This window comes from Paroedura picta, chromosome 8 (genome assembly GCF_049243985.1).
Source record: "Paroedura picta isolate Pp20150507F chromosome 8, Ppicta_v3.0, whole genome shotgun sequence".
Taxonomy (NCBI): domain Eukaryota; kingdom Metazoa; phylum Chordata; class Lepidosauria; order Squamata; family Gekkonidae; genus Paroedura; species Paroedura picta.
Window position 1 is genome coordinate 40,275,949 of NC_135376.1, and position 21,309 is coordinate 40,297,257.

The 21,309-nt window shown below is 41.7% G+C and overlaps 1 protein-coding gene across 1 annotated transcript; it reads right to left on the reverse strand.

Annotated features, from left to right (window-relative positions):
• Nucleotides 1-1,113: 1,113 nt before the first annotated feature.
• On the reverse strand, nucleotides 1,114-20,260 carry LOC143843339 (allantoinase, mitochondrial-like). Its single transcript, XM_077349220.1, has 12 exons — nucleotides 20,095-20,260; nucleotides 19,148-19,305; nucleotides 12,879-13,030; nucleotides 9,951-10,065; nucleotides 8,214-8,360; nucleotides 7,706-7,751; nucleotides 6,423-6,516; nucleotides 5,704-5,890; nucleotides 4,824-4,962; nucleotides 3,789-3,961; nucleotides 2,147-2,179; nucleotides 1,114-2,044 (listed from the first exon to the last, which is right to left on the reverse strand). The coding sequence occupies exons 1-12, from the start codon at nucleotides 20,123-20,125 to the stop codon at nucleotides 1,883-1,885; spliced, it is 1,437 nt and encodes a 478-aa protein (XP_077205335.1). The 5' UTR covers nucleotides 20,126-20,260; the 3' UTR covers nucleotides 1,114-1,882.
• Between the last annotated feature and the right edge of the window lie 1,049 nt (nucleotides 20,261-21,309).

A 21,309-nucleotide genomic window follows, 5' to 3' on the forward strand; every position in this document is an offset into this window, starting at 1 on the left:
AATTCTTATTGTTGTTGGCAAGATTATTGCTATGAATGGATATCCCTTCTCCCTCATGGAGAATTTTGGCTTTCACCAGCTGCTGCACTACCTGCATTCCTGGTACTCAGTTCTCTTGAGGAGGGACAGTTCACAGCCAACCTCTGGAGTGGCCCGCAGCACAGCTACCATTCCCTCTCTGCCCACTGGTGGCAACTGAAGGGCTTCTCTTTCTGGACTGTTGGGCACAGGCCCCAGGAGGGGATAATCCGGCCACCTGGCTACAAGATGGTTCTGATCCGTGATAGGATGAAGGCCACAGAGTGGCAACTGTCACTGCCATAATATAGGATAGCCTGAGGGAGTGATTGGGCAACAGAAACATCACCTGTATGTGCTAGACAGATGATGCTCTTGAGGTGCACAGCCATCACCACTATCTGCATGTGGGTGCTGGCACCTGTGACTATATGGCCTGGGAGTTACACAGCCTTTCTCAGAAGTTCAAATGGCTTCTGCCATCACTAGACATTGCTGGAACCCACTTCCCCTGTTGCTGTACAGGCCTATTCTCTTTCCCAGTGGTAAATGATTGATTGATTGGCTGACTTCCACATCTTACTTCCACATCCACTCATCTGGTTGGGAATCCCTGCACTAAGCAATCTAGCATAGGCACAAATTAACTAGTTCTCAACTAGGAGCAATGGGTCAAACAGGGCAACGCTAAGGAGAGTTGTAGCCTTCTAAGACCATTTAACTCAATAGGTTTAGGAGGGTGTAATTCTGTTTAGGATTGCACTGTAAATTAGCTTAAGTGCAGGTACTTTGACTTAAGTGGCTGGATCATTTCCCATCCAATTTCCTTTTGAGTTTTGACATTTTTAAAAAGATCTTTGGAAGTCATTTAGTTCCGAGCATCTTTCCTTTTACTGGCAGAATATCTCACTGTGTTCCTCATTTTGCATTTAGTGCTTCTCTGCATGATCCCATGCCAGCTACCAAGCACCACTGTCTAAGACTCTAGATGGTCTGGCATCCTTTCATTTGACAGCATGTCTCTGCAACCAGGGATTTTCAAGTGAAAAGAAACATTCATACAAGAGAATGAAAAATGATTCAGGGTTGCTTGGCTGTCATATAAGGAACTGTTTTATTTATTACAATATTTATTATATTAAAATATGTATAGGCCACATTTATTACTGACCACTACTGACCAGAACCTATTTGCTGCATCTAAGTCTAATTTTGTCTGCAATGTAGTTTACACTTACACTGTCTGAGAAAAGGCTTAACATAAAGACCCCTCACAATACATTAAAAATACCAAAACCTGAGGGTGTATGATTCAAATATATTACTTGAATCCCATTTTGATCAAACACTGATTAAGAGATTAACAGCATATTCCTTGGACGAATGTGTTCTTGTAAGCTTCTGTAACCTGTAGTTTCAGACAACAATAATTAGTGAATATCTTTTATTGACAAGTGATGATTGCACCCTCATGGCTGATTTTTATTCTGCTCACTGGAAGTGCAGGGATTTGCTGGAGATGAAGCAGTAGCAACAACAGGTAAATATTCCACATTTTTTATGGCAGGGTTTTCTGTTGGTCTTGATCACCTTTACTGGAAAGCAAGAAAGGATGAGGTTTGACCAGGTATTGATCCAAGAATGACTCTTTTTCTGTTCCATTATCATATATACCTGGTGTAGATTCATTTATTTGGCAATATCTGAATCCTCTTCAAGTGTCCTCATTGTGGGTTATGAGTGTATTTAAAAAACGTTCTTTGTCATTCTTTGCCACTCCAGTTCCTCCTGGAGCCTGCATTTTAATTTTGTCCTGGGTGCTTCGGTTTGGCCAGTACATTTGTTGCTCTCACTTTTACACCTACTAGTAATAAGGCGAAGCGACTCTTGTTGGCATTTTTCTTTGAGTTACAAGCAGGTCTCCTTGTGGTTTGGGTGCAAATTTCCCATTCAGGTAAGCCAGCTTGCCACGGACAAGTGTTGCAAAGACTTCACCATGAAGCTGGAAACCCAAGTAAGGCATCAACTAGGGATGATAAAGAAGTAAAGGTAATGAGAATGTAAGAGCTGGACTAGGTGTTCATCTGTTTATGATTCCTAACCAAAGATATCAGGTATTATTCTGTACCTTATGCTTGTGATGAATTATTTCTTTATTCACCTAAGGGAGAAAAAGATTTTAAAAATTCTTTGTCAGTTTTTAGATGGAACATTTCCTTAATCTTGATATTCACGGTTTTGTATTGTGTCAAACAGAATTGTAGTCTCTTAATTAGTTTTTACCTTTAATGCCCTAAGCCAGTGATCCCCAACCTTTTTATTACTGGGGACCGGTCAATGCTTGACAATTTTACTGAGGCCCGTGGGAGGGGTAGTCTTTTGCCGAGGAACGTTGCCACCTGAACCCCTGCTCCATTTGCTTTCCCGCCGGCGCCCCTGACTTCCTGCCGCCTGCTGGGGGGCGCTGCCAGCAGCAGCTGGACAGTGTCACGCCAAGGAGGAGCCCCAACCATGGCAGCCGCTAGAGAGCACCAAAGGTGAGCCGGAGGCAGTAGCTGGGGAAGAGGGCAAGGAGGAGCCGTGGCCCGGTACCGACTGATCAACAGACTGGTCCCGGTCTCCAGACCGGGGGTTGGGGACCACTGCCCTAAGCAGTTTGGTTACACGGATCTTGAAGGATCACTTTCTCCCATCTCAACCTGTCCCACATGAGATCAGTGAATGGGACCTGTTTTGTCTGAGGTAAGATTGGCAGCCAGTGATCATGGGAGAACATTTTCTCTGCCCAGATGGTGAACTTTGTACTGTCTTTATAGGTCCTCTGAAGAAACTGAAAATGTTTTATATTCTGCAATGCCTTTCAGTTGACTGACTGACTGTTTTATAATGTTGCCAACTTGCAGGTAGAGCTTGGAACTCTCCTGCAATTATAACTGATGTACGAACTACAAAGATTTTTTTCCTTGAACAAAACAAATAGTTTTTGAGGGTGGACTCTATGGCATTATACCATGCTGAGGGCAATCCCCTCACCCTATCCTCCCCTGGCTTTATATCCAAAATCTCCAGATATTTCCTAGGCTGGAACTGGCAATTCTGTTGCCTTTGCCTTGTTCACTTTCATTTTTGTCTTCTGTAGTTTTACTGTGATGTTTTAAAGTCTAATGCTTTTGCATGTTTTAAATCTGAAATATTTTTATTGCTGATGTAAGCCTCCTTGGGGACCCTAAAATATAGAAAGGTAACAAAGAAATCAAGTAACTAAACAAACAGGTATTTTTTGTGGATCTACCTGGTATTTATTATACCTCACCTTTGTTCTATAATGAAACTCAAAACTGCATACTTAAGTTCCCCACCAAGCATGGACCAGATCCAGATCTGCTTAGCTGTACCTTTCAGTTATACTCTGGGATATGAAATACAGGTTCATGGATCACAACCCTACCCCCCACCCCCAACAAACCCTGACACCTCAATTCAGGTTCTTACAAAGTTTACTTCTACAACCTGCACATAAAGTCCATCAAAATAAGAAGCAAGAATTAGACTCAACAGTATTAAATATACTCCCCAAAGTAACTGACTCTTGGGACTTCTATTCTCTGTCTAGCATCATGAAACTGTTTTGTTTCCCATACAGACAACATACTATGTCTTTTAAAAGCTAACATTACTGATTAATTTTATATCCCACCTTGCATTCTGAACCAGGTCCCCAAAACAACTCTCAAAATAACCATTTGACCCATGTGCATATCTGTTGTTACCTCAAACTCCTTGTCTGGATTCCAGATTACTAAATCTGCATCCATCCCTGGGCCCAGCGACCCTTTGCGGTCTTCCAGTCTGCTCAGAACGGCAGGGTTTTTGCATAGCAGTCGCACTAGATCATGTAAGGAAAACCCTCTGGATTTGGCAGAAGTCCAGAAGAGAGGGAGACCTGTGAGATTTCCAGTAAACATTTGTAGAAGAAAATATTGGTCTGCTTCATTCTCAGAGAAGAAACGCTGCCACTCATAATTCTTCAGTCAGAAGATTTACTAAAACTCTATAAGAATGGGACCAATTGCTATGAGGTGTGTATAGATGTAAGAAAATGAATGAAAACAACTGTTTTGCATTATTTTGATGCATTAGTCATACTGCATTAATCTCACAATTTACTTTAATGATAATCCTACTACCTGACTCTGCATGGGCAAGACACAAAGGATGAGCTGAAGCTCTGCTAAAAATGTATACTATGGAAACCAGGTATCCTGTCAGGGTACATTTGATTCCCAAAGAGCCACACTGATCTGCAGTTTTTAGCTATGTTTAAGACCTCTAAGAACTTCAGAAATTATAAGAAAGGAAATACCTCCCCTAATGTGATACGTGTGTACTTTATCAATAAACAAGTACATTTGGTAAGTTCTTTCACAAAAATATACACACCTAATTGATTAATGTGCTAAGAGTTCTACAATTGGTCAGTAGCCTTAATTTACATAGAAATACATTGAATTTGATGTGACTTATTTCATAGTAACCCTGTTTAAATTTCTGCCTCTGTATTATTGAATCTTCCTTTTAAAAGAATTAGTTCAGTGAGTTTACACAGTTAAAGAACTTGTATATATGTATGTATACGTATATTAAGGAGTAGGAAGCTTTGAACGGGGGCACTGACTAGCAATGGTACAGAAATGAGGGGCAACTGAGCCAGATTTTTTGGGGCTATGAGGACCTTCATATTTTGGCCGCATTTCTTCAACATGGTAGCAGATGCCTATGAATGATGGTGCTCATAAATATCTTACCAAATTGTAGTGAGGCAATCCCTCCTTGGGCCTTGAGGAAATCTCCATTGCTCAAATCTTTCAACTCCGGGGAACACGGAGTGTGGGCTGAGACAACCATGTCTATTTGCCCTTCTTTCAAAGCTGACCATAACTTCTCCTGAAGACATGAGAGAACCAGAGGAGAAAATTAATTCAAAGAAACTTTTTCACCTTTGGATGCAAAATGATGACACAGAGCTATGAGAGAGCCACCAACACAGGGCAAACTGTTATTCCAGCCAACAGAGAGTTAACACAGTAGGTTTGCCTCATGCTAATGAAAAAAGTCAGGGTAGCATTTAAAGAATCTAATAATGACAACAGCAAAGTAGCATTTGATTGCCTTCTCACTTTGGCTTGCCACGGCAAAATTGAACAGGTGTGGAAAGGAAGCTGTTTTATTTGATGCTCTGCATCTACAGGTAGAAAGGAAGAATGTAAACATGTTGATTCTTCTTGTCTACTCACATTTGATGAGCCATCAAATTATTTTGATCTGTTCTAAGAATATGAGTTGCTACTTTGTAGTGATTCCATTCTAACCTGATAAAATGGTCCTGTAAGATAGTACTGGATGGTTTGACTCATCTTCTGGGATCTATCCTGTGAGTGCTGCAACTTTTCATTTTGTCTCCCCAATGCTATTTAATATTATTCATCACTTTAGAGTGCAGTGTCATCAGCATGCAGATTATATCCAGTTCTGTTTTCATTTCTTGTTGACCACAACAAATTCATCTTCAGACACACATCCTCTCACCTTTTAGTTTACATTTTAAGAATGTGTCCTTTGGGCTGATATTCTCTTTTCTACTTCCTGTTCCTCTCATTTCCCATTTATTTAATGGGCATTCCTCACCTGGTTACTCTTCTTCCTGATAGGAGGGCAGCATTTGTAGTATGTGCCTCCTGGAGGAATGCATTCAGATGACAGGCTGAGGTAGTGGTGGGTGGTTTCTACAGTGATTGGTGCTCCATTTTGACGGGCTTTCTTGATAATGGGCAAAGCTTCAGCAGAGGACAGGTGAGTGATGTGGCATGGCACCCTATACGATTGAAAACAGAAGATGATTAAGGTTTCATCAGTACATCTCAGCCTGGCTGATCACTTTAGTCTGTGGTATCTGGGGACAATTTAGAGAGATTCTATAGCAAATATTTTTTCTATATCATTTGTTTTAAAATTTTGAAATTTTCAAATATTTTGTCGGTGTTTTAAAACTAAGTTTGTATGATATTTTTTTGATGGGTAGCCTTGTCGATCTGCACTAGAACACCAAGATTTGAGTCAAGTATCACCTTAAAGACCAAGAAGGTTTCCAGGGTATGAGCTTTCTTTAGATTCATGAGTCATACACAAGTGTGATACCTCCACCCTTCCTTGCAACACTAGTAATACGCATTAGATTCCTTTCATGTTTCTGCATCCCAAATACAGCTGACCATCAGGCACAGTTTTGCCATGGTCCCTACAGCTTGCCACTAGCTTCCTCTGTGGACATTTCACACCATGCTCCAAACCATGCTCCAGGGGAAAAAAGCCAAAAAGTCAAATTGGCAAGAAGGCCATTTTCTCACTTGTATTGGAGACAGAGTTCAGCAATGGTGAGTGTGGCTTCCACTTCCATAGCATCAGGGTGTGAGTCCAAGAATGGGCTGTACTCTGTGGTGTCTGTGTGGGCAGGGGAGGAAAAAAATTAAAGAAACACACTCAAATCACTTTGATGTTATCCCCTATTGTTTTATTTATCTGTTTATTTAAAATAATAATTGTATCCCGCCTTATCTCTGCAAACTTAAGGCAGCTTACAAAATAGCTACAGGATAAGACATCACAAGTGTCCAACAAGCTAAAACCAGGGCAGAATTTAAAACACAGAGCTACAAATCAGTGCAGATTTAACAGAGCTAAAATAGTTTACCCTCCAACAAATGCCCCCTGGAACACTGCACGTTTTTCATATTATCCATCCTATATCGTGAATCTCCTTAGTGGATAAAGATTCCATTTAGAATACTGGGGTGCCAAGGGGCAATCTGGTACATATGCTGAAGAGATAAAAATAGGATCCAAATCTTTTTGTAGATCTCTGATTACCAGCTGACTGGCCACAGTCATGCATTTAGACATTAACATCCAATCTTGACTACTGTAACACACTACGTTGGGTTGCTCCTGAAGGAGGTTCAGCATATTCAGCTAATCCAAAATGTTGCAGCTAGCTAGAGTACATAGGGTGTATTGGAATAATCATATTAAGCCAGTGTTATATCATCCATACTGGCCTCTGATCTGTTTTGAAGATCAACACAAGGTACTGTTTTTGATGTTTAAAATCTAGAATACCTGAAGGACCGCCTCTGGCATATCAACCAATCTGAGATCTGAGGTTGGTTCTGGAAGCCTCCCACTTGGAAGCAGCAGAGGTTTCACTGGTGGGAATCCAGGGAGCATATTTTTGGTTATTGCTCTCCAACTTTGGACTGCATCCCACAAGAGCTCTGCACCTGAATGTTTGTGCTGACTGGCGCACAGGAGCCACCCTTCTCCCCGCAGTGCTGGATGCTTTGGCCTGGAGCGGCAGCTTTGGACTCCGAAGTGCACTACCCTAGTGAGAATGGTAAAGTGGCGCTATGGAATTTTGTGCTTTATTGATTTATCAATCTTTTGAATTGACTTAAAAATATTATATTTCTAGCCTGTCATTGTGCCTTATTTGCTTTAAATTGGTCTTTATTGTATTTAATCTGTTGCAAACTGCTTTGTGAGCTTTGTGTTGAAAGGAGATATATAAAGTAAGAAACTAATTATCTGCTGGTATAAAAAGAAATATGCTTGCCAAGATTATCATCATACATACCATCTAGTACAGGTGTCCACTGGGTCGGCTCCTGTTCAGCATGAAACTGGGAAGAAGAAAATTGATTCCCAATATAATTAATACTAAGCTTTCTGAAGGTGCCTTAGGACAGGTAACAATACAGCAACTCTCCCTGTTGACCATCACCAAATCTAAAGCCAGGTATAAAGTCACTTGAGAGTTAAATAAAACAGGGGAAAGAAGTAGTAAGGAAAAATCTCAAACTGCCCATACCATCAGGTTTCTTTTCTAGGACTTAGACATATTCTAGGAATATAACAGAGAAGCTATTTCCTAGCATCTAAACACTATGGAGGGTAATGCACTTCATAGCAATGTCCTAAGGCTTAGCTGAATTGTGGGTATCAGTTCTTTTTCTCTTCTCTATTGTGGCCTCTCACATCCAAGAGAATACGAATCTTACCATCCAAATTAGAAAATTGTTGGAGCTCTGACTTAGTAGATCCCCTCAAGCAAGGGGGATGGAACAGAAGCCCCGGTTCCTTACCAGGAGCACACACTCTGTGTCTTGCAGTTCATTCATTGCCACATGCAAGTCCTGCAGACATACACGGGAAAAATCCTCCACACCAGTGGCCATCAGGAAGCACTGGAAACCAGGGACACCAGCTTTCAGCATTGGCAGAAGCTCTGCCTAAAACAGAATAGGTACGTACAGTCTCAGGGAGCATGAGGCGAAGATAACAAAATGGAAATGGGGACAGCAAAGGAATGGCCATGGGTTATATCTAAATATTGTTGTAGGCCATCCAGCTACAATTAGAGCAAACTGTTTATAAGTACACAAGTAGCAGAATAGGCTGTGGAATAGGCTTCCTAAGGAGGTGGTGAGCTCCCCCTCACTGGCAGTCTTCAAGCAAAGGTTGGATACACATTTTTCTTGGATGCTTTAGGATGCTTAGGGCTGATCCTGCCTTGAGCAGGGGGTTGGACTAGATGGCCTGTGTGGCCCCTTCCAACTCTATTATTCTGTGATTCTATGAATAATTATCCTTTCACACATTCCTGGAAACACAGCTAAATGGTGGTACTAAAGATGGGCATGAACCTAACCACAAAGAAAAATTTGTGATGAGTTTTGCCCTGTTTGTGGTTTGGAACCGAAGCCCACAATGGGTCTACCATCACAGATTTCCACAACTTTTAAGGCAGTTTGTGGAGTTTGTTCTGGTTCTTCACCAGAGCAGAGAGCTGAAAAAACAACTGAGCAGCTGTTGTCCCTGCCTCTCAGTTGTTTTGGACTTTCTAGGACAGTCCTAGTTTAAACTGCTGCATGCAGCTTAGATTTTTAAAGTTCTTTCTTGCTCAAGAACACCCCTTTAAACAGCTAAAAGTCATGGAGCAAATTGTTCCACGTGGAACAGTTTGTTTTGTGTCTCTTGGCTGCTTAAAGGGTCTTTCTTTGACAGCCAGTCCCTGAGCTCTCTGTCCAAAAAATCCACTTTAAACATCTGAGAGGCAGGGAGAAAACTGCTCCATATGGAACAATTTGCTCTGTGCTGTTTAAAGGGGCTTTTTTGGCAGCTAGTCCCTGGGGCTTGCTGTCCAAGGAAGCCCCTTTAACCAGCCGAACCATAAAAATGTGGTTGGTGCCCATCCTAAGATGTTACCAAATGTAAACCACTTTAAAATAAATGAAATTTATGTTGGAAGTGCAACAGACACCATAAACCCAGATCCTTGGTTGGAATATAATAAATCTTCTTTAGCATAATCCTAAGAACATTTTCCTTTGGGTAAGCTACTGGATTGACTTGAGAAGAATTCTGAGACTTACTTAGGATGGCATTGTGAATCTTGTAATACATTACTGAATTTCCCAGCAATATGCATTCTAGCAGCTTTATAATGGTTTTGTAGCATTAGTGAGTCAGCAAGACACACAATACTTTGTGCTGGAGCCAGTTCACTCTTCTCATCTAAACAATACAGAATTACATATTAAGGTTGACAGCCCAAGGCTGACAACCAGCAGGATACTCACCAAGGCAGTAGATTATATAAATGACATCATCAACAATATGTTGATATCACTTCCCATGTAACTGGAAGTGATTTGTTTTGCTGGGGAAAGTCTAACATTCAGGCAAAACACTATGGTTTATTTTTGCCTGATTGATAGGTGATGCACTGATGTCAATTCTAGTCTCATGTTGGGACTCTGGCTGTCAAATATGTAAACACAGGGGAACTGATACAGTTGTGTTACTAACTAGATACAAACCTGATTTCCAGGAATGATGCCACCCCAAAAGGCAACATCTATATGGCACTGCCCTTTGGCGGACAGCAGCTTGCTATCCAACCCAGTCAAAGTTGTAGTTGGAGGACAGCTATACCTGAATGATGGAGAGAGATAAAAGAGAAGGAGGAGTTACCCAGAAGGCTACTCAGAAGTGTGTCCCATTTTATTTCTGGTCCAGTGTTGTGGCCATAGTCAAATGCAGCTTTTGGTGTTTCTGAACCAACAAATTATTAACTGATATTTCCCAATAAACCAAATCTGACATACGCAGGATGTAGGTTTGCACATAGTATGAAGTAAAGAAAATGTACCCCTCCCATTTTGGCTGAATCCTATCATGACCCCTACTTTCTGACATTTTGTTTATGATGTCAAGGAGTCCACTAATTACAACAAAACTTTCTTATCAACTTTGCAGTAGAGTCAAGGTGTCCTTACCTTTAATTCCTGCTTCAGTTTCCCCAGCAATGTCATTCAATCAGTTCAGCAACATTAAGAGAATTACCTGAACTCTAACTGCTCCACCAAAATCCAAACACATTTTAATACAAACAACACCAAAGGGATCCCCTTTTCATTATCAGTTATCAAAACATGTGACACAAAATGAGACAATGCTTTGCATGTGATTGTGACCGGTAAATGGGAACAACCATATGTTCAAGTTTCCATGTTTCTTTGTACTTCCCCCCTGATTTTCATAATGGTTGTTTACATGTTTAAAAAAGTCATAAAAATGTCTAAAAATCTTTAAATTCTAGACCACAGTTCCTTTTGCATCATAAGGCTTCAAATAACAAAGACCAATTGAGACTAATAGTCATCATTAGTATAAGGACAGCTCCCAAGATAGCTCTATTTCAGAGGGCATTTTGGGGGACATGAACTCTCTGAGCAGATCAGGCTGTATGCCAATAAAGGTATTCTGAATTATGTATTCTATTCTGAGCAGAGCAGGCTGTGTGTTTTTAATCTGTGTATTATTCTTTTTGTTTGTTAATGGACTCAAGTTTTGCTTACTTGAAACTCTTTGTTGCTATGTAAGCCACTTTAAGTCTAAAGAATGACAGCATTCGTAAATAAATAAACAAACAAACCCATCTTTATTTTCTTCTTCCCCTTAGAACACAGTCTTTCAGTTTAATTCCAGCAGAAATCTTCCCTTAATTGTAATTTACAGTTTAATGTGATGACTCCAGAATACAATATTTTCCTTTCCCCAGAATCACTTATTTAAATTGTTTTGCTGATCAGTGTTTTTCACTAGACTATCAGATGCCAAATGTTCATTGACCAATTAAGAGACCATGAATTCCCCTACACATGTGGCCATTTTGTTCCAGAGGATCTATGATGGTATTATTTCGTGATCTACTGGTTTAAAATATTACTATTTTGTTTATTTATTCATTTAATTATATTTATATACCACCCTCCCCGGAGGGCATACCCTTATTTGTTTTTATCTTTTTTGAGCTACCTAACACATTTTTTAAATAACAGAAAAAACAGGACAGAAATTTTCTAAACTAACACTGATGCAATCCACCTGCCATGCAAAAAGCTTAATGGGAAGGGAGTTATTGATGATGTGGGAAAATCATATGCATATTTATGAAGAAGACTCAAAGGGGGGAGGGCGAGTGTATCTTTAAATTAGGGTTCCCAATCTGAAGGTGGTTCCTGGAGCTCTTCCATAATTACAAGTGATTTCCAGATTCCATCTCCAGAAATTTCTCAGTTTGGAATTGGCAGCCTTAATTTTAATATGGAAAATAAATGTGCAACTTCATGGCTACTAGAAGGCGTCAGAAGTTACCTCCCAGTGCTTAAATGTGACCAGCAGAGGGCAGTGCATGACAACACATGGAATTTAGCAGAGCTGTTTTTTTCCCAATGATAAGAGTAGAAGTCTCATTTGGAATTTTCTGAAGCAACTATTGCAGCAATCTGTTAAATGGGCATAGAAAGACAGGCTTCATATGATGAATACACAAAGCAATAGTAATTGGCCAAAATAAAGGGGCTGTGATATTTGGCTTTATCAGCTTCATGAGCTGGGGGGGGGGAGGGGATTTTTCAAGTATGTCGCTATAGCAGGATTTCTCAACAAGAGTTATGTGAAACTCTGGGGGTTTGCAACAGTTTTGGAACGGTTTCACTGATTGGGTGGGAGTTAATTGTGTTTTATTTATTTATTACAAATACAAAATTTATCGGGTGATATGATTATATATGCTCATGTCAACCCCCCTCCCGAAATGGCAAATGGTGGGCAAAGGGGAGGGGCCCTAGCCTTGCTGGCTGAGGCAAGTGGCAGCAACTGGAGTCCAGACAGGTAAGGACTCTCATTTTAACTTAATTGGGGGGAGGGGGCAGAGTCACATAGGCCTGCTCTGGCCTTGCTTTTGCAGGTTCCCACTGGTGAAGAAGAGCAAACTGGTAGTCAAACCATAGTGCAGGGATAGTTCTGTTCCCAAATAATCTCAAAATATTTCTGTGCTGTCACTTTCTATGTGGTGGCAGTGGCCTGGTAATGTTACATCCAGTGGGTGTGTCTGGGTGATGTCACTTCTGGTAACATGTGACTTCTGGGGGCATGGCTGGAAGGTGTGTCCTTCTGATAGCACTTCCAGTGTTTCATGCAGCCTGAAGAATATTTTAGGGGTTTCTCAAAGGTAAAAAGGTTGAGAAAGGCAGCAATACAGGGAGGCATCTTGACAGAAAATAACTGGGTTTCTGTGCTGGCTCTTATGAGGAAAAAAGGAGGGACAATATGGCGAATAAGAATCCCATGCCAACAATCATTGTGTGGACTGCACTGGGCTCACACTTGCCCCTGTCTGCAGCACACCTGAGTCTGGCATTCCCATATTCCTCCCCACCCCCAACCTTCCGATACCATACAATGGCATGTGAACAATGGTGGTAATGCCTCCTGCAGCTGCAGCCTTCGTCACTGATGTGAATCCTTCACAAGCCAAGTGTCCAGGTTCACATATGTGCACATGAGGGTCTATAATCCCTGGCATGACCACAAGGTCGCCAACATCCAGCACCTGAAAGAGAAGGCGTCATCATGAGACCAGGAATTCATATGGCTGTACCATCCTGCATAAGTCAGTGCTGGCTTCTCTGCTGCAGATAGGATGTGCTATTCTACTAATCCAATGCAGATTTTTTGTCGTCCCCCCATGCTTAGGGCAAACTTTTGGCTTAAGGGTGCCTGGCATGTTTATCTGGTCAAATGCTTCTGTTGCCTTGACAAAGCCACTTAAAAAAAAAAAAACTTCACATTTTGCTCTTGGCAGGGAAGGTGGGAAGTCCTTTCATCAATACCACAGGGGGCAGCCAATTGTCATTCTGCACAGCCAACTGCTGTGGGAAACAAGAAGCCCAATTCCTTAGGGAAGTTGCATGCCTGCACCAAAAGGGGACACACGGATGCACTGTGGACTCACCATTCAAATGATTTATTTGCAGCTTTAAAGACCATTACAGAACACGGTAATCTTCCACACTGGAACCATGATTGATTGTATACTGGAAAATACTTGTGTTCTGTACAAGGTCATTAAAATTCTGGATTTTAATTCAAAGCACAGTTTAAGAATGTGACTTTTGAGAGTTGCCATGGAAAGCTTGCAGGAATGATGACACAACATTTTAGAGGACCAGAAACGTGGAAGCCTGTATCAAAATCCAAATGCAATTATCCAGTACACAATAAAGGGAGTCTATCCATGCTATGGCAGATGGTGGCTCACAATGTTATAATTTCTAAACACATTTCATAATTTATTTGATGAGAGTTGCAAGGCTAGATATCTTGATGACAGCAGATGATCAGAAGTCTCAAAAGAAATTGCTTGTATTTCCCAGAACAGCAGGAATGGCTTCCTAGATCTTACACATTTTGTGGAATGGACATCTGGAGGGTCGCAGTTTGACTACCCCTGGGATATAGGCTCTCCAAGATGTTCCATAGAGAACCCTAACAGCTGCATTCTGTACCAGCTAAAGTTTCTGGGTCTGTACCCAGCTAAAGTTTCTGGGTCCATTTACCAGCAAACTATTGTACTGTTAGCCCTAGGAAGTATACACAGAGCTCCAGCAACCCCCCAATAGCTTAAGAGTTATTATTCTTTACTGGTTAGGGTAAGCAATATTTTAAGAGGATTAACATCAAAAACATTTTCCCTTAAAGTTTTGTTTAGAAATGTCTGCATTCCCTGCCCTGTGTACAGTGTCATTAAACCACTTTAAGGCTGGAGTGTAGATATACCCAAAGAGTCCTATGGCAAGTTAACGGCCAACAACATTTATTCTTTTATGACAACTGTAGCTCTGCTCCCTTGGGTGCACTGGGATCATCCATTCATGCACACTCACTGACCAACAGTTAAAACCAAAAGAAAAGAAACAGATGCATTGGAATCAGTATTTGCAGTGTGGTGGGATTTCATTCTAATGCTCTCTGGGCAGACATAAAATCATCACACCTTTTTCAGTGGATGAAGAAGAGAACCACTAGTGGGCGTTCCTATCAATGGAGGCCCAAGTCCCCAGAGTAGTCCCTCTGGCGTTTTCCCACCTATGTCAGGCCCGGCTACTAGTGCCCTGTCTGTCTCAGGACCACCTGGCCAGGTTAGATTGCTGTAACTTGCTCTATGCGGGCCTTCCCTTATCATTCACCCAGAAACTTTAGCTGGTACAGAATGCAGCTGTTAGGGTTTTCTATGGAACATCTTGGAGAGCCTATATCCCAGGGGTAGTCAAACTGCGGCCCTCCAGATGTCCATGGACTACAATTCCCATGAGCCCCAGCCAGCATTTGCTGGCTGGGGCTCATGGGAATTGTAGTCCATGGATATCTGGAGGGCCGCAGTTTGACTACTCCTGCTATATCCAGCCAGTTCTGACACAGCTGCATCAACTGCCAGTTGTTTACTGGATCAAGTTTAAGGTTCTGGTACTAACCTTTAAGGCCATCCACAGTCTGGACCCATGTATCTGCAAGACCACTTGCTCCCTCTGTCACCCACAGGGCTTTGTGCTCTGTGAGTTCACACCACTTGGAAGTCTCTGGCTTGTGCGCAATTCATCTGGCCTCGACCAGGTCCAGGGCCTTTTCAGCCTTGGCCCCTGCCTAGTGGGATGAGCTCTTGGATGAGCTGAGAGCCCTACAGGATCTGGGTCAGTTCCTCAGGGCCTGTAAGATGGAGCTCTTCTAGGCCAAGTAGGGGAGGGGGCTCTCCCTTATTTATTTATCTTTTGGGCTTTCCCCCCTTCCTCTTCCTAGTGGTGTGTCATCATTGGGCACCTGTAATTACTTGTTGGATAAAAGGCTTGGATGGGGGTTTGGGTAGCAGGGGGTGGGCTGTTTAATTGCTGTTTTTTAAACTGATGTACACCGCTGCAATCCATCTGGCCCATGACTGATAATGATGATGATGATGACGATGATGATGATGATAGTGCAAAAAGTCTCTAATAAAATGTTTCATGTTCATTCCTGTCTGGGCCAGGCAGGCTGAGTTTGGGCCTTTAGCTTTTGGAAGAAGGGGAAACTGTGTCTGAGCAAAGTCAGAGAGGGATATTCCGGACACCATTCCATCAGGACTTGCCCAGGCCAGGGCTATTTATGGAGTTGGGTCTGGGAGAAACTGGTATTCCAGAAAGAAGCCGGTGGAGTGGCAGCTTCTTTTCCCTCATGTCTCTGCCATGCCTGCCTGACAGATTCACCAACACCTCTGGCCTGGGCAACACAAGAAGACAGAAGTAGGCTGATCCATTCATCAGCTTTGACTGGCTCTCCATGACACAGTCAGAAGATGGTATAAACATAATGATGAAGAAACGGATACCGTCATGGTGACAATGCACTGACCCTGCAGTGCACAGCTACACAAACAGGACCTTTAGAAACTCTTTGGGAGGTATATAATATCTAATGAACACAGCAGGCAGAAGTACCTTTGTGTATGATGAAAGCTCACTAGATTAATTGTTCCTTCATGCACATCAAGATGATGTAATTTCAGGAACTAGCAGATGTGAATATGAGGGGGGGGGGGAACTATAAGCAGAAATTTCTGGAACATTTCTGGAACCAAAGTAGTATGCCTAAGTAGCAAACAAACAATAATGGAATTAAATTGGTGATAAGGATAATTATCATATAAATAGAAAATTATTTCAGGCTCTGAGCTGTCAGCAGGGGAGAAGATTGAGCCAGAATAAACACTTGCTGGGTGAAAGATCTTAGCTACTAGATTTGTTCATTTTATGGACCCAGTATATGATCTCAGGTACCTCGTAGTTTTCTAGTTTATATCTGATTAATAATTTTGATCTATGCTGACATTTCAATAATTCAATGTCTATGCAGACCTGCATGCTCATATTTTAATATCTCTTCAGTGACTTGTATGGTTGTGTTTTGTACTGATGACTCACATAGATGGGCTGCATTTTGTAGGGAAGAGTACCAGCAGCTTTCCTATTCAAATCTATCCTATGACCTCAGCAGTGAGATAAACTCATGGGCAGCTCATGGACAGCTTGCAAACAGAACAAATCAATCATTACCCAAGCAGGGTGGATGACGCTGTGATCAGCAGAATCCTGTAATAAAGGGTCACTGGCCAGGCAAATAGAAGTTCACCCCACAGCAGAAAATGGGTAAAAATAGAGCACCCCACCCTGGCCTATACAGAGTGCACGAGCTATAAACTGGTTTACTGCCCCTCAACGACATTATGCCCATGGGGCCTCATTCGCCACTCAATCCTGAGAAAAGTCTATGGAGTCATAGCAGCATAAAAACTGTGTAACTGAGTGGATAATCAGCTCCCAGCGAAGTTCGGTGCTGGGCTTAGTTTCCCATCTATAAGCTGCCTATCCAGATACTATGTGCTGGAGTTGCTTTAGCTTTCTCGTTGGCAAATACTTTTCATGCCCAGTTGTAACTTCTTGTGCAAGTGGAATTTACATAGTGTAGGTATAATGTTGTTTTGTAGTAAATGTGGGGTTGGATCCAGCGTTCCATCAGTGGAATTTAGATGCTGGTTTTGGGGGTTTTGTTTTTGTTTTTTGTTTTGTTTTGCATATTCTTCATCCTCCAGCAGCATCCTCCTAGACTTCAAGAAAGTAAATTCCCACGGTCATAGAACTCACATGGAACCTACATGCAGGTTGAGTTGGATACACTGAGAAAGAAAAAAGTGATTTAATTGCTTCTATAGAGCTGCACTTACCAAAGAGGAAGAAAGGGGTAATTCTGTGTCATTGCAAAACATCCTCCATCCCAGATGGCTATTAGTTCACGTTGGTCCTGTCAACCCTCTCCCCAGAATCTACTTGGATCACAGGAACGTATGAAGCTATTTTATACTAGACCAGATCACTGATGTCTTCTGGTTAGAATTGCCTAGTCTACTCTGACTGGTGACAGCTCTCCAGGATCACTGGCAGACATTTTCCATATCATTTACTACAGTGGTCCCCAACCTTTTTTTGGCTGGGGACTGGCAGGGCGACGGCCATGCCCGCACAGGGCGCATGCGTGGCCGGGCCGCGCATGCGCACATGCGCATCATGCAGCCAAAATCGCACATGCGTGGCACTTTCGCGCATGTGCGAAAGTGCTGCGCATGCACAATTTCGGCCGCACAGCGTGCATGTGCGGCATGCGTGGTGCGCGGCGCGGCCCTTATTCCCTCTCCCCCCCTCCCGCAATAAGAAGCTTCCTGGGCTGCAAGCTTGTGGCCTGGGAAGTTTTTTACTGCGGGTGGGCAGGGAGAGGGAACCGCGGCCTGTCGCCCTGGCCTTTGCAGCCCGGTACTGGGCTGCGGACCGCAGGTTGGGGACCACTAATTTACTACATGGTCCTTTTAGGTGGAGGTGCTAGGAATTCAACTCTCTGTAGTCATACCAGATGCTTTTCCAGTGAACCATGGCTCTAATACTAAAGGGAATGATGGAACATGGCAAAGATATATGATCCTTTAAATAATGGATCTCCTTGGGAGATAGCCGAATTTATGCTATTTGGGTCATTAGTTATTTGTTAGGAACTCTATTCTGGAAAGGAATATAAAATGGCACGGGATATTTTCATCAGAATAGGGGGAAAAAAGGATAGCTCTGTTTGTATGAAATTCTGTAAAACATTTTGGAATGTTGCTACTATCTAATGCTGGATTTATGGCATTTTAACAACTCAAAATACCTTGGAAATGCTATATCATTGTACATAGCCCACAAGTTGCATCATCCTAGGGATTTTATTCCCTCTGTCTGTGCACAGAGGGGGATTTCTGCACCCGTTAAAAATAGTGAAATGCTTAACTTTTGTTGTCATTATATTTTGGCCCCTCCATATGACATCGCCAACATGCAGCGTCTGGGCAGTAAATGGCTGGCTACATCCTCCATTTTAGTTGGTGAATCCCAAACAGTGGGAGTATGTAGTGCTATATAATGGAGAGCAACCAGCAGCCCACCAGCCAAAGAAAAGTATGAAGGTGAAGAAGTGCTATCTTCACCCCCAATGTCCTGCCCTCACACCCGCCTCCCTCTCCCTTCTCCCGGGAACTTTTTAAAGTGAACTGCCTGGAGCAATGAATAGGCAGAAAAGTGTGCAGGCAAAGCCAAAAATTATTTTTCCTAAAAGTTATCACACAAAGCATGCCTCTCTAAAGCCCCTTCAAATCAAGAACAAGATTTTTTTTAAATATCAAGACTCGTTGATTCTATAAGGGGTAGCAATAAAGGCACTATGTATCTATGATTAAATGCATAGGCATTTCAATGGAGAAGAATTTAATTTAAAAAATTAGTGGTCATTGCTGTTGAGAAAGGGGATTAGTTGCCTGGCTTGATTGACAGGTGGAAGAGAGTTGCATGTAAACCACGTTGCTCTCTTCCGCCATTTCAAGCAGGCATGTGGAGGGTGAGAAGTGTGAAAAGATGCAGAGAAGAGTGAGACAAGAAAAAGGTGAAGAGGGTCCGGGATGTGTGATTATATTTAGCGTTACGCCATTCAGCTGGCCTAACACTATTTTTATAGATGTGCGAAAATGCCCAGGGAATTGAGAGTTTTGTTTTGTGGCAAACTGTGTAGGATTCCCACATGTCTTAATCTGTTTTCAAATATATAAACTGATACTTGCCTTCTCTCCACTGGGTCGGACCCAACTTCTCTTTGGTAGAATATCAACTATCTTGCCATTATAGATGACAATCTCTGCTGGACCAATGGTATCATTCAGCACCACTTTGTCACTCCTCACAGCCACAACCTCTGACCCCATATCCACTTTGGCTGGCCCTTAATTGAAATTAGTTAAGAGGCATAATTCATTAAAAAATGTTTACATCTCTTCCAAGTTTCACTCTATTGCATGCACATTACACAGCCAATCACACTGCCTGTATAGTATACTTTGTTATTGACATTCCCTTTTATAGAAGAATTTCAGGAAGACTTATTAAACCAGCAGTTTTTCCTTATCACTAACTTACTAAAGGTCCACCTTTGCCAAATATCCTATCATTCCTTTTTAAGTTTTGGACAAAATAAAATCTCCTTTCATTGCTAGAATCCAAATTACAGAAAATAATATATCAAAAATATGTTGTGACTTCCAAAAATAATTACACAAAATAATTACACTCAAATTGTCCCTCCTGATGACAACAAACTCATGACATTTTATGGCGATCTAGAATTTAGCCAGAAGAGTGAAGGGAAATCACAGGGAATACTGTTATATACTAACATAGCTACCTGTCTGGAAACATCTTTCTCCCTCATTATTTCCTATCTTTTTCTTTTTTTCTCCCTACCTATAAATTATTTCCACTGAATTTTAGATTGTGGCAAAATTATCTCAATTTGCTGCTCTATGCATGCTGGTGTCACTATAATAGTAACAATCTGACCACAACACAGAACTCCAATTCTGTAGGCATGTGCTAGGACAGTTCATGCCACTTTTCCCAGGTTAGACTTTTCCTTGCAGTCTTGATTTCTTTGATTATTCTAATAGAACTTTCAGTCCAGAGTCTCTTAACTGGATTATGCTACGTTCTGTCTGCTGAGTAGCCCTTCACTTACCTGTTGGTGTAGCGTTGCTTTTCGTAGACATGTTAGGCTATAGATGAGGATCAAATTTCCCAGGTATTGCAGCTTGCTGCTCACTGATTCAGTTCTCCCTCCATTTCTGGTTTGGTGTGGTCTAGGTTGTAAGGTAGGGCACAAAACGAGTGGACAAAATAAATTAATTTCCTGGATTCAACTCAGAGACCTTGGAGGTTAGTGATTGCGCTGGCAGAGTTAATCGTTAATTGATTGGCCTTTTGTAAATAGAAAGTTACCTTTCTTTAGTAAACAAACAAAAAAAATCAGTGGCAAAGTGTTTTATGATCCCCCCTTCTATTATTATTAGGTCTAAGGTTTCTGCTAAAATTTCATAAGATGGCTGTGCAAAAGAAACCCATTATTTTCTCCCAGGGATAGGCTACAAGATGCTACTTTTACAGGAAGTCGTATTTATTTTTCAAACTTATTCCCATGGGGTCTATTTTGTATGCAGTTGCACAGAGACTTGCTCTAATGTAACTAAAGATGGGTATTTTGAGCATGTCCAGCAAAGCAAAGAACCAGGCTGTGGTTCCCCAGCTGGAAACTGATAACTGGCTTGCCTCATTAGGAGGGGCTGCTGCACTGCCAGCTGCTACCAAGAGCCCCCTCAGTCAGCAACTCTTGAAGCAGTTCAACCAAAAGATCCAGTACCTTTCTCCAGCACAATTCCACAAGATAGGCTGAAGCCAATATCCTCTTCTGTGATGTATTCTCCTAGGTTTCAGTGAGGAACTTTTACGCAAGCATTCCATTGCAATAAACTCTTTAACACAAACATTCTATTTTTTCCTAGTTTAAATTAGTTAAATTTAATCCCCTTCCCATTTTTAATTATTTAAAACCAAACTACATGTGATGTTGGTGCTCCATGACTGGAAACTCTGTAACTTTCAAAACATGATCCCTGATCATGACCTTTATGTTGCTTTCAACATCTGGTAGCTCCAGAATGTGGAAATAAGCTTATTTTCTTGCTGGTACTAATGATTATTTCCATCTGGCAGGAATGTCAACAATCTGACTAGCCAATTCCAGACTAAAGAAATTTGAGGTAAAGCTATACAGAAAAAGGCCCAACCTTATATCCCCTGGAACTAAATCAGGGTATTCCTGATGTGATCAGTGGACCTGACCTGAAACAGTTAATACAAGAGGATGGATCTTTAGAGGTGTTGCCATTAAACAAGT

Excerpts from the sequence above, each read along its gene's own strand:
- LOC143843339 (XM_077349220.1), bottom strand. The coding sequence starts at position 20,125 with ATGTCTACGAAAAGCAACGCTACACCAACAG. Across the intron at positions 13,031-19,147 it reads TCCGACCCAGTGGAGAGAAG|GTGCTGGATGTTGGCGACCT; the intron begins GCAAGTATCAGT and ends CTTCTCTTTCAG. Across the intron at positions 4,963-5,703 it reads TCAGGAAGAAGAGTAACCAG|GAGAAGTTATGGTCAGCTTT; the intron begins GTGAGGAATGCC and ends TCATGTCTTCAG.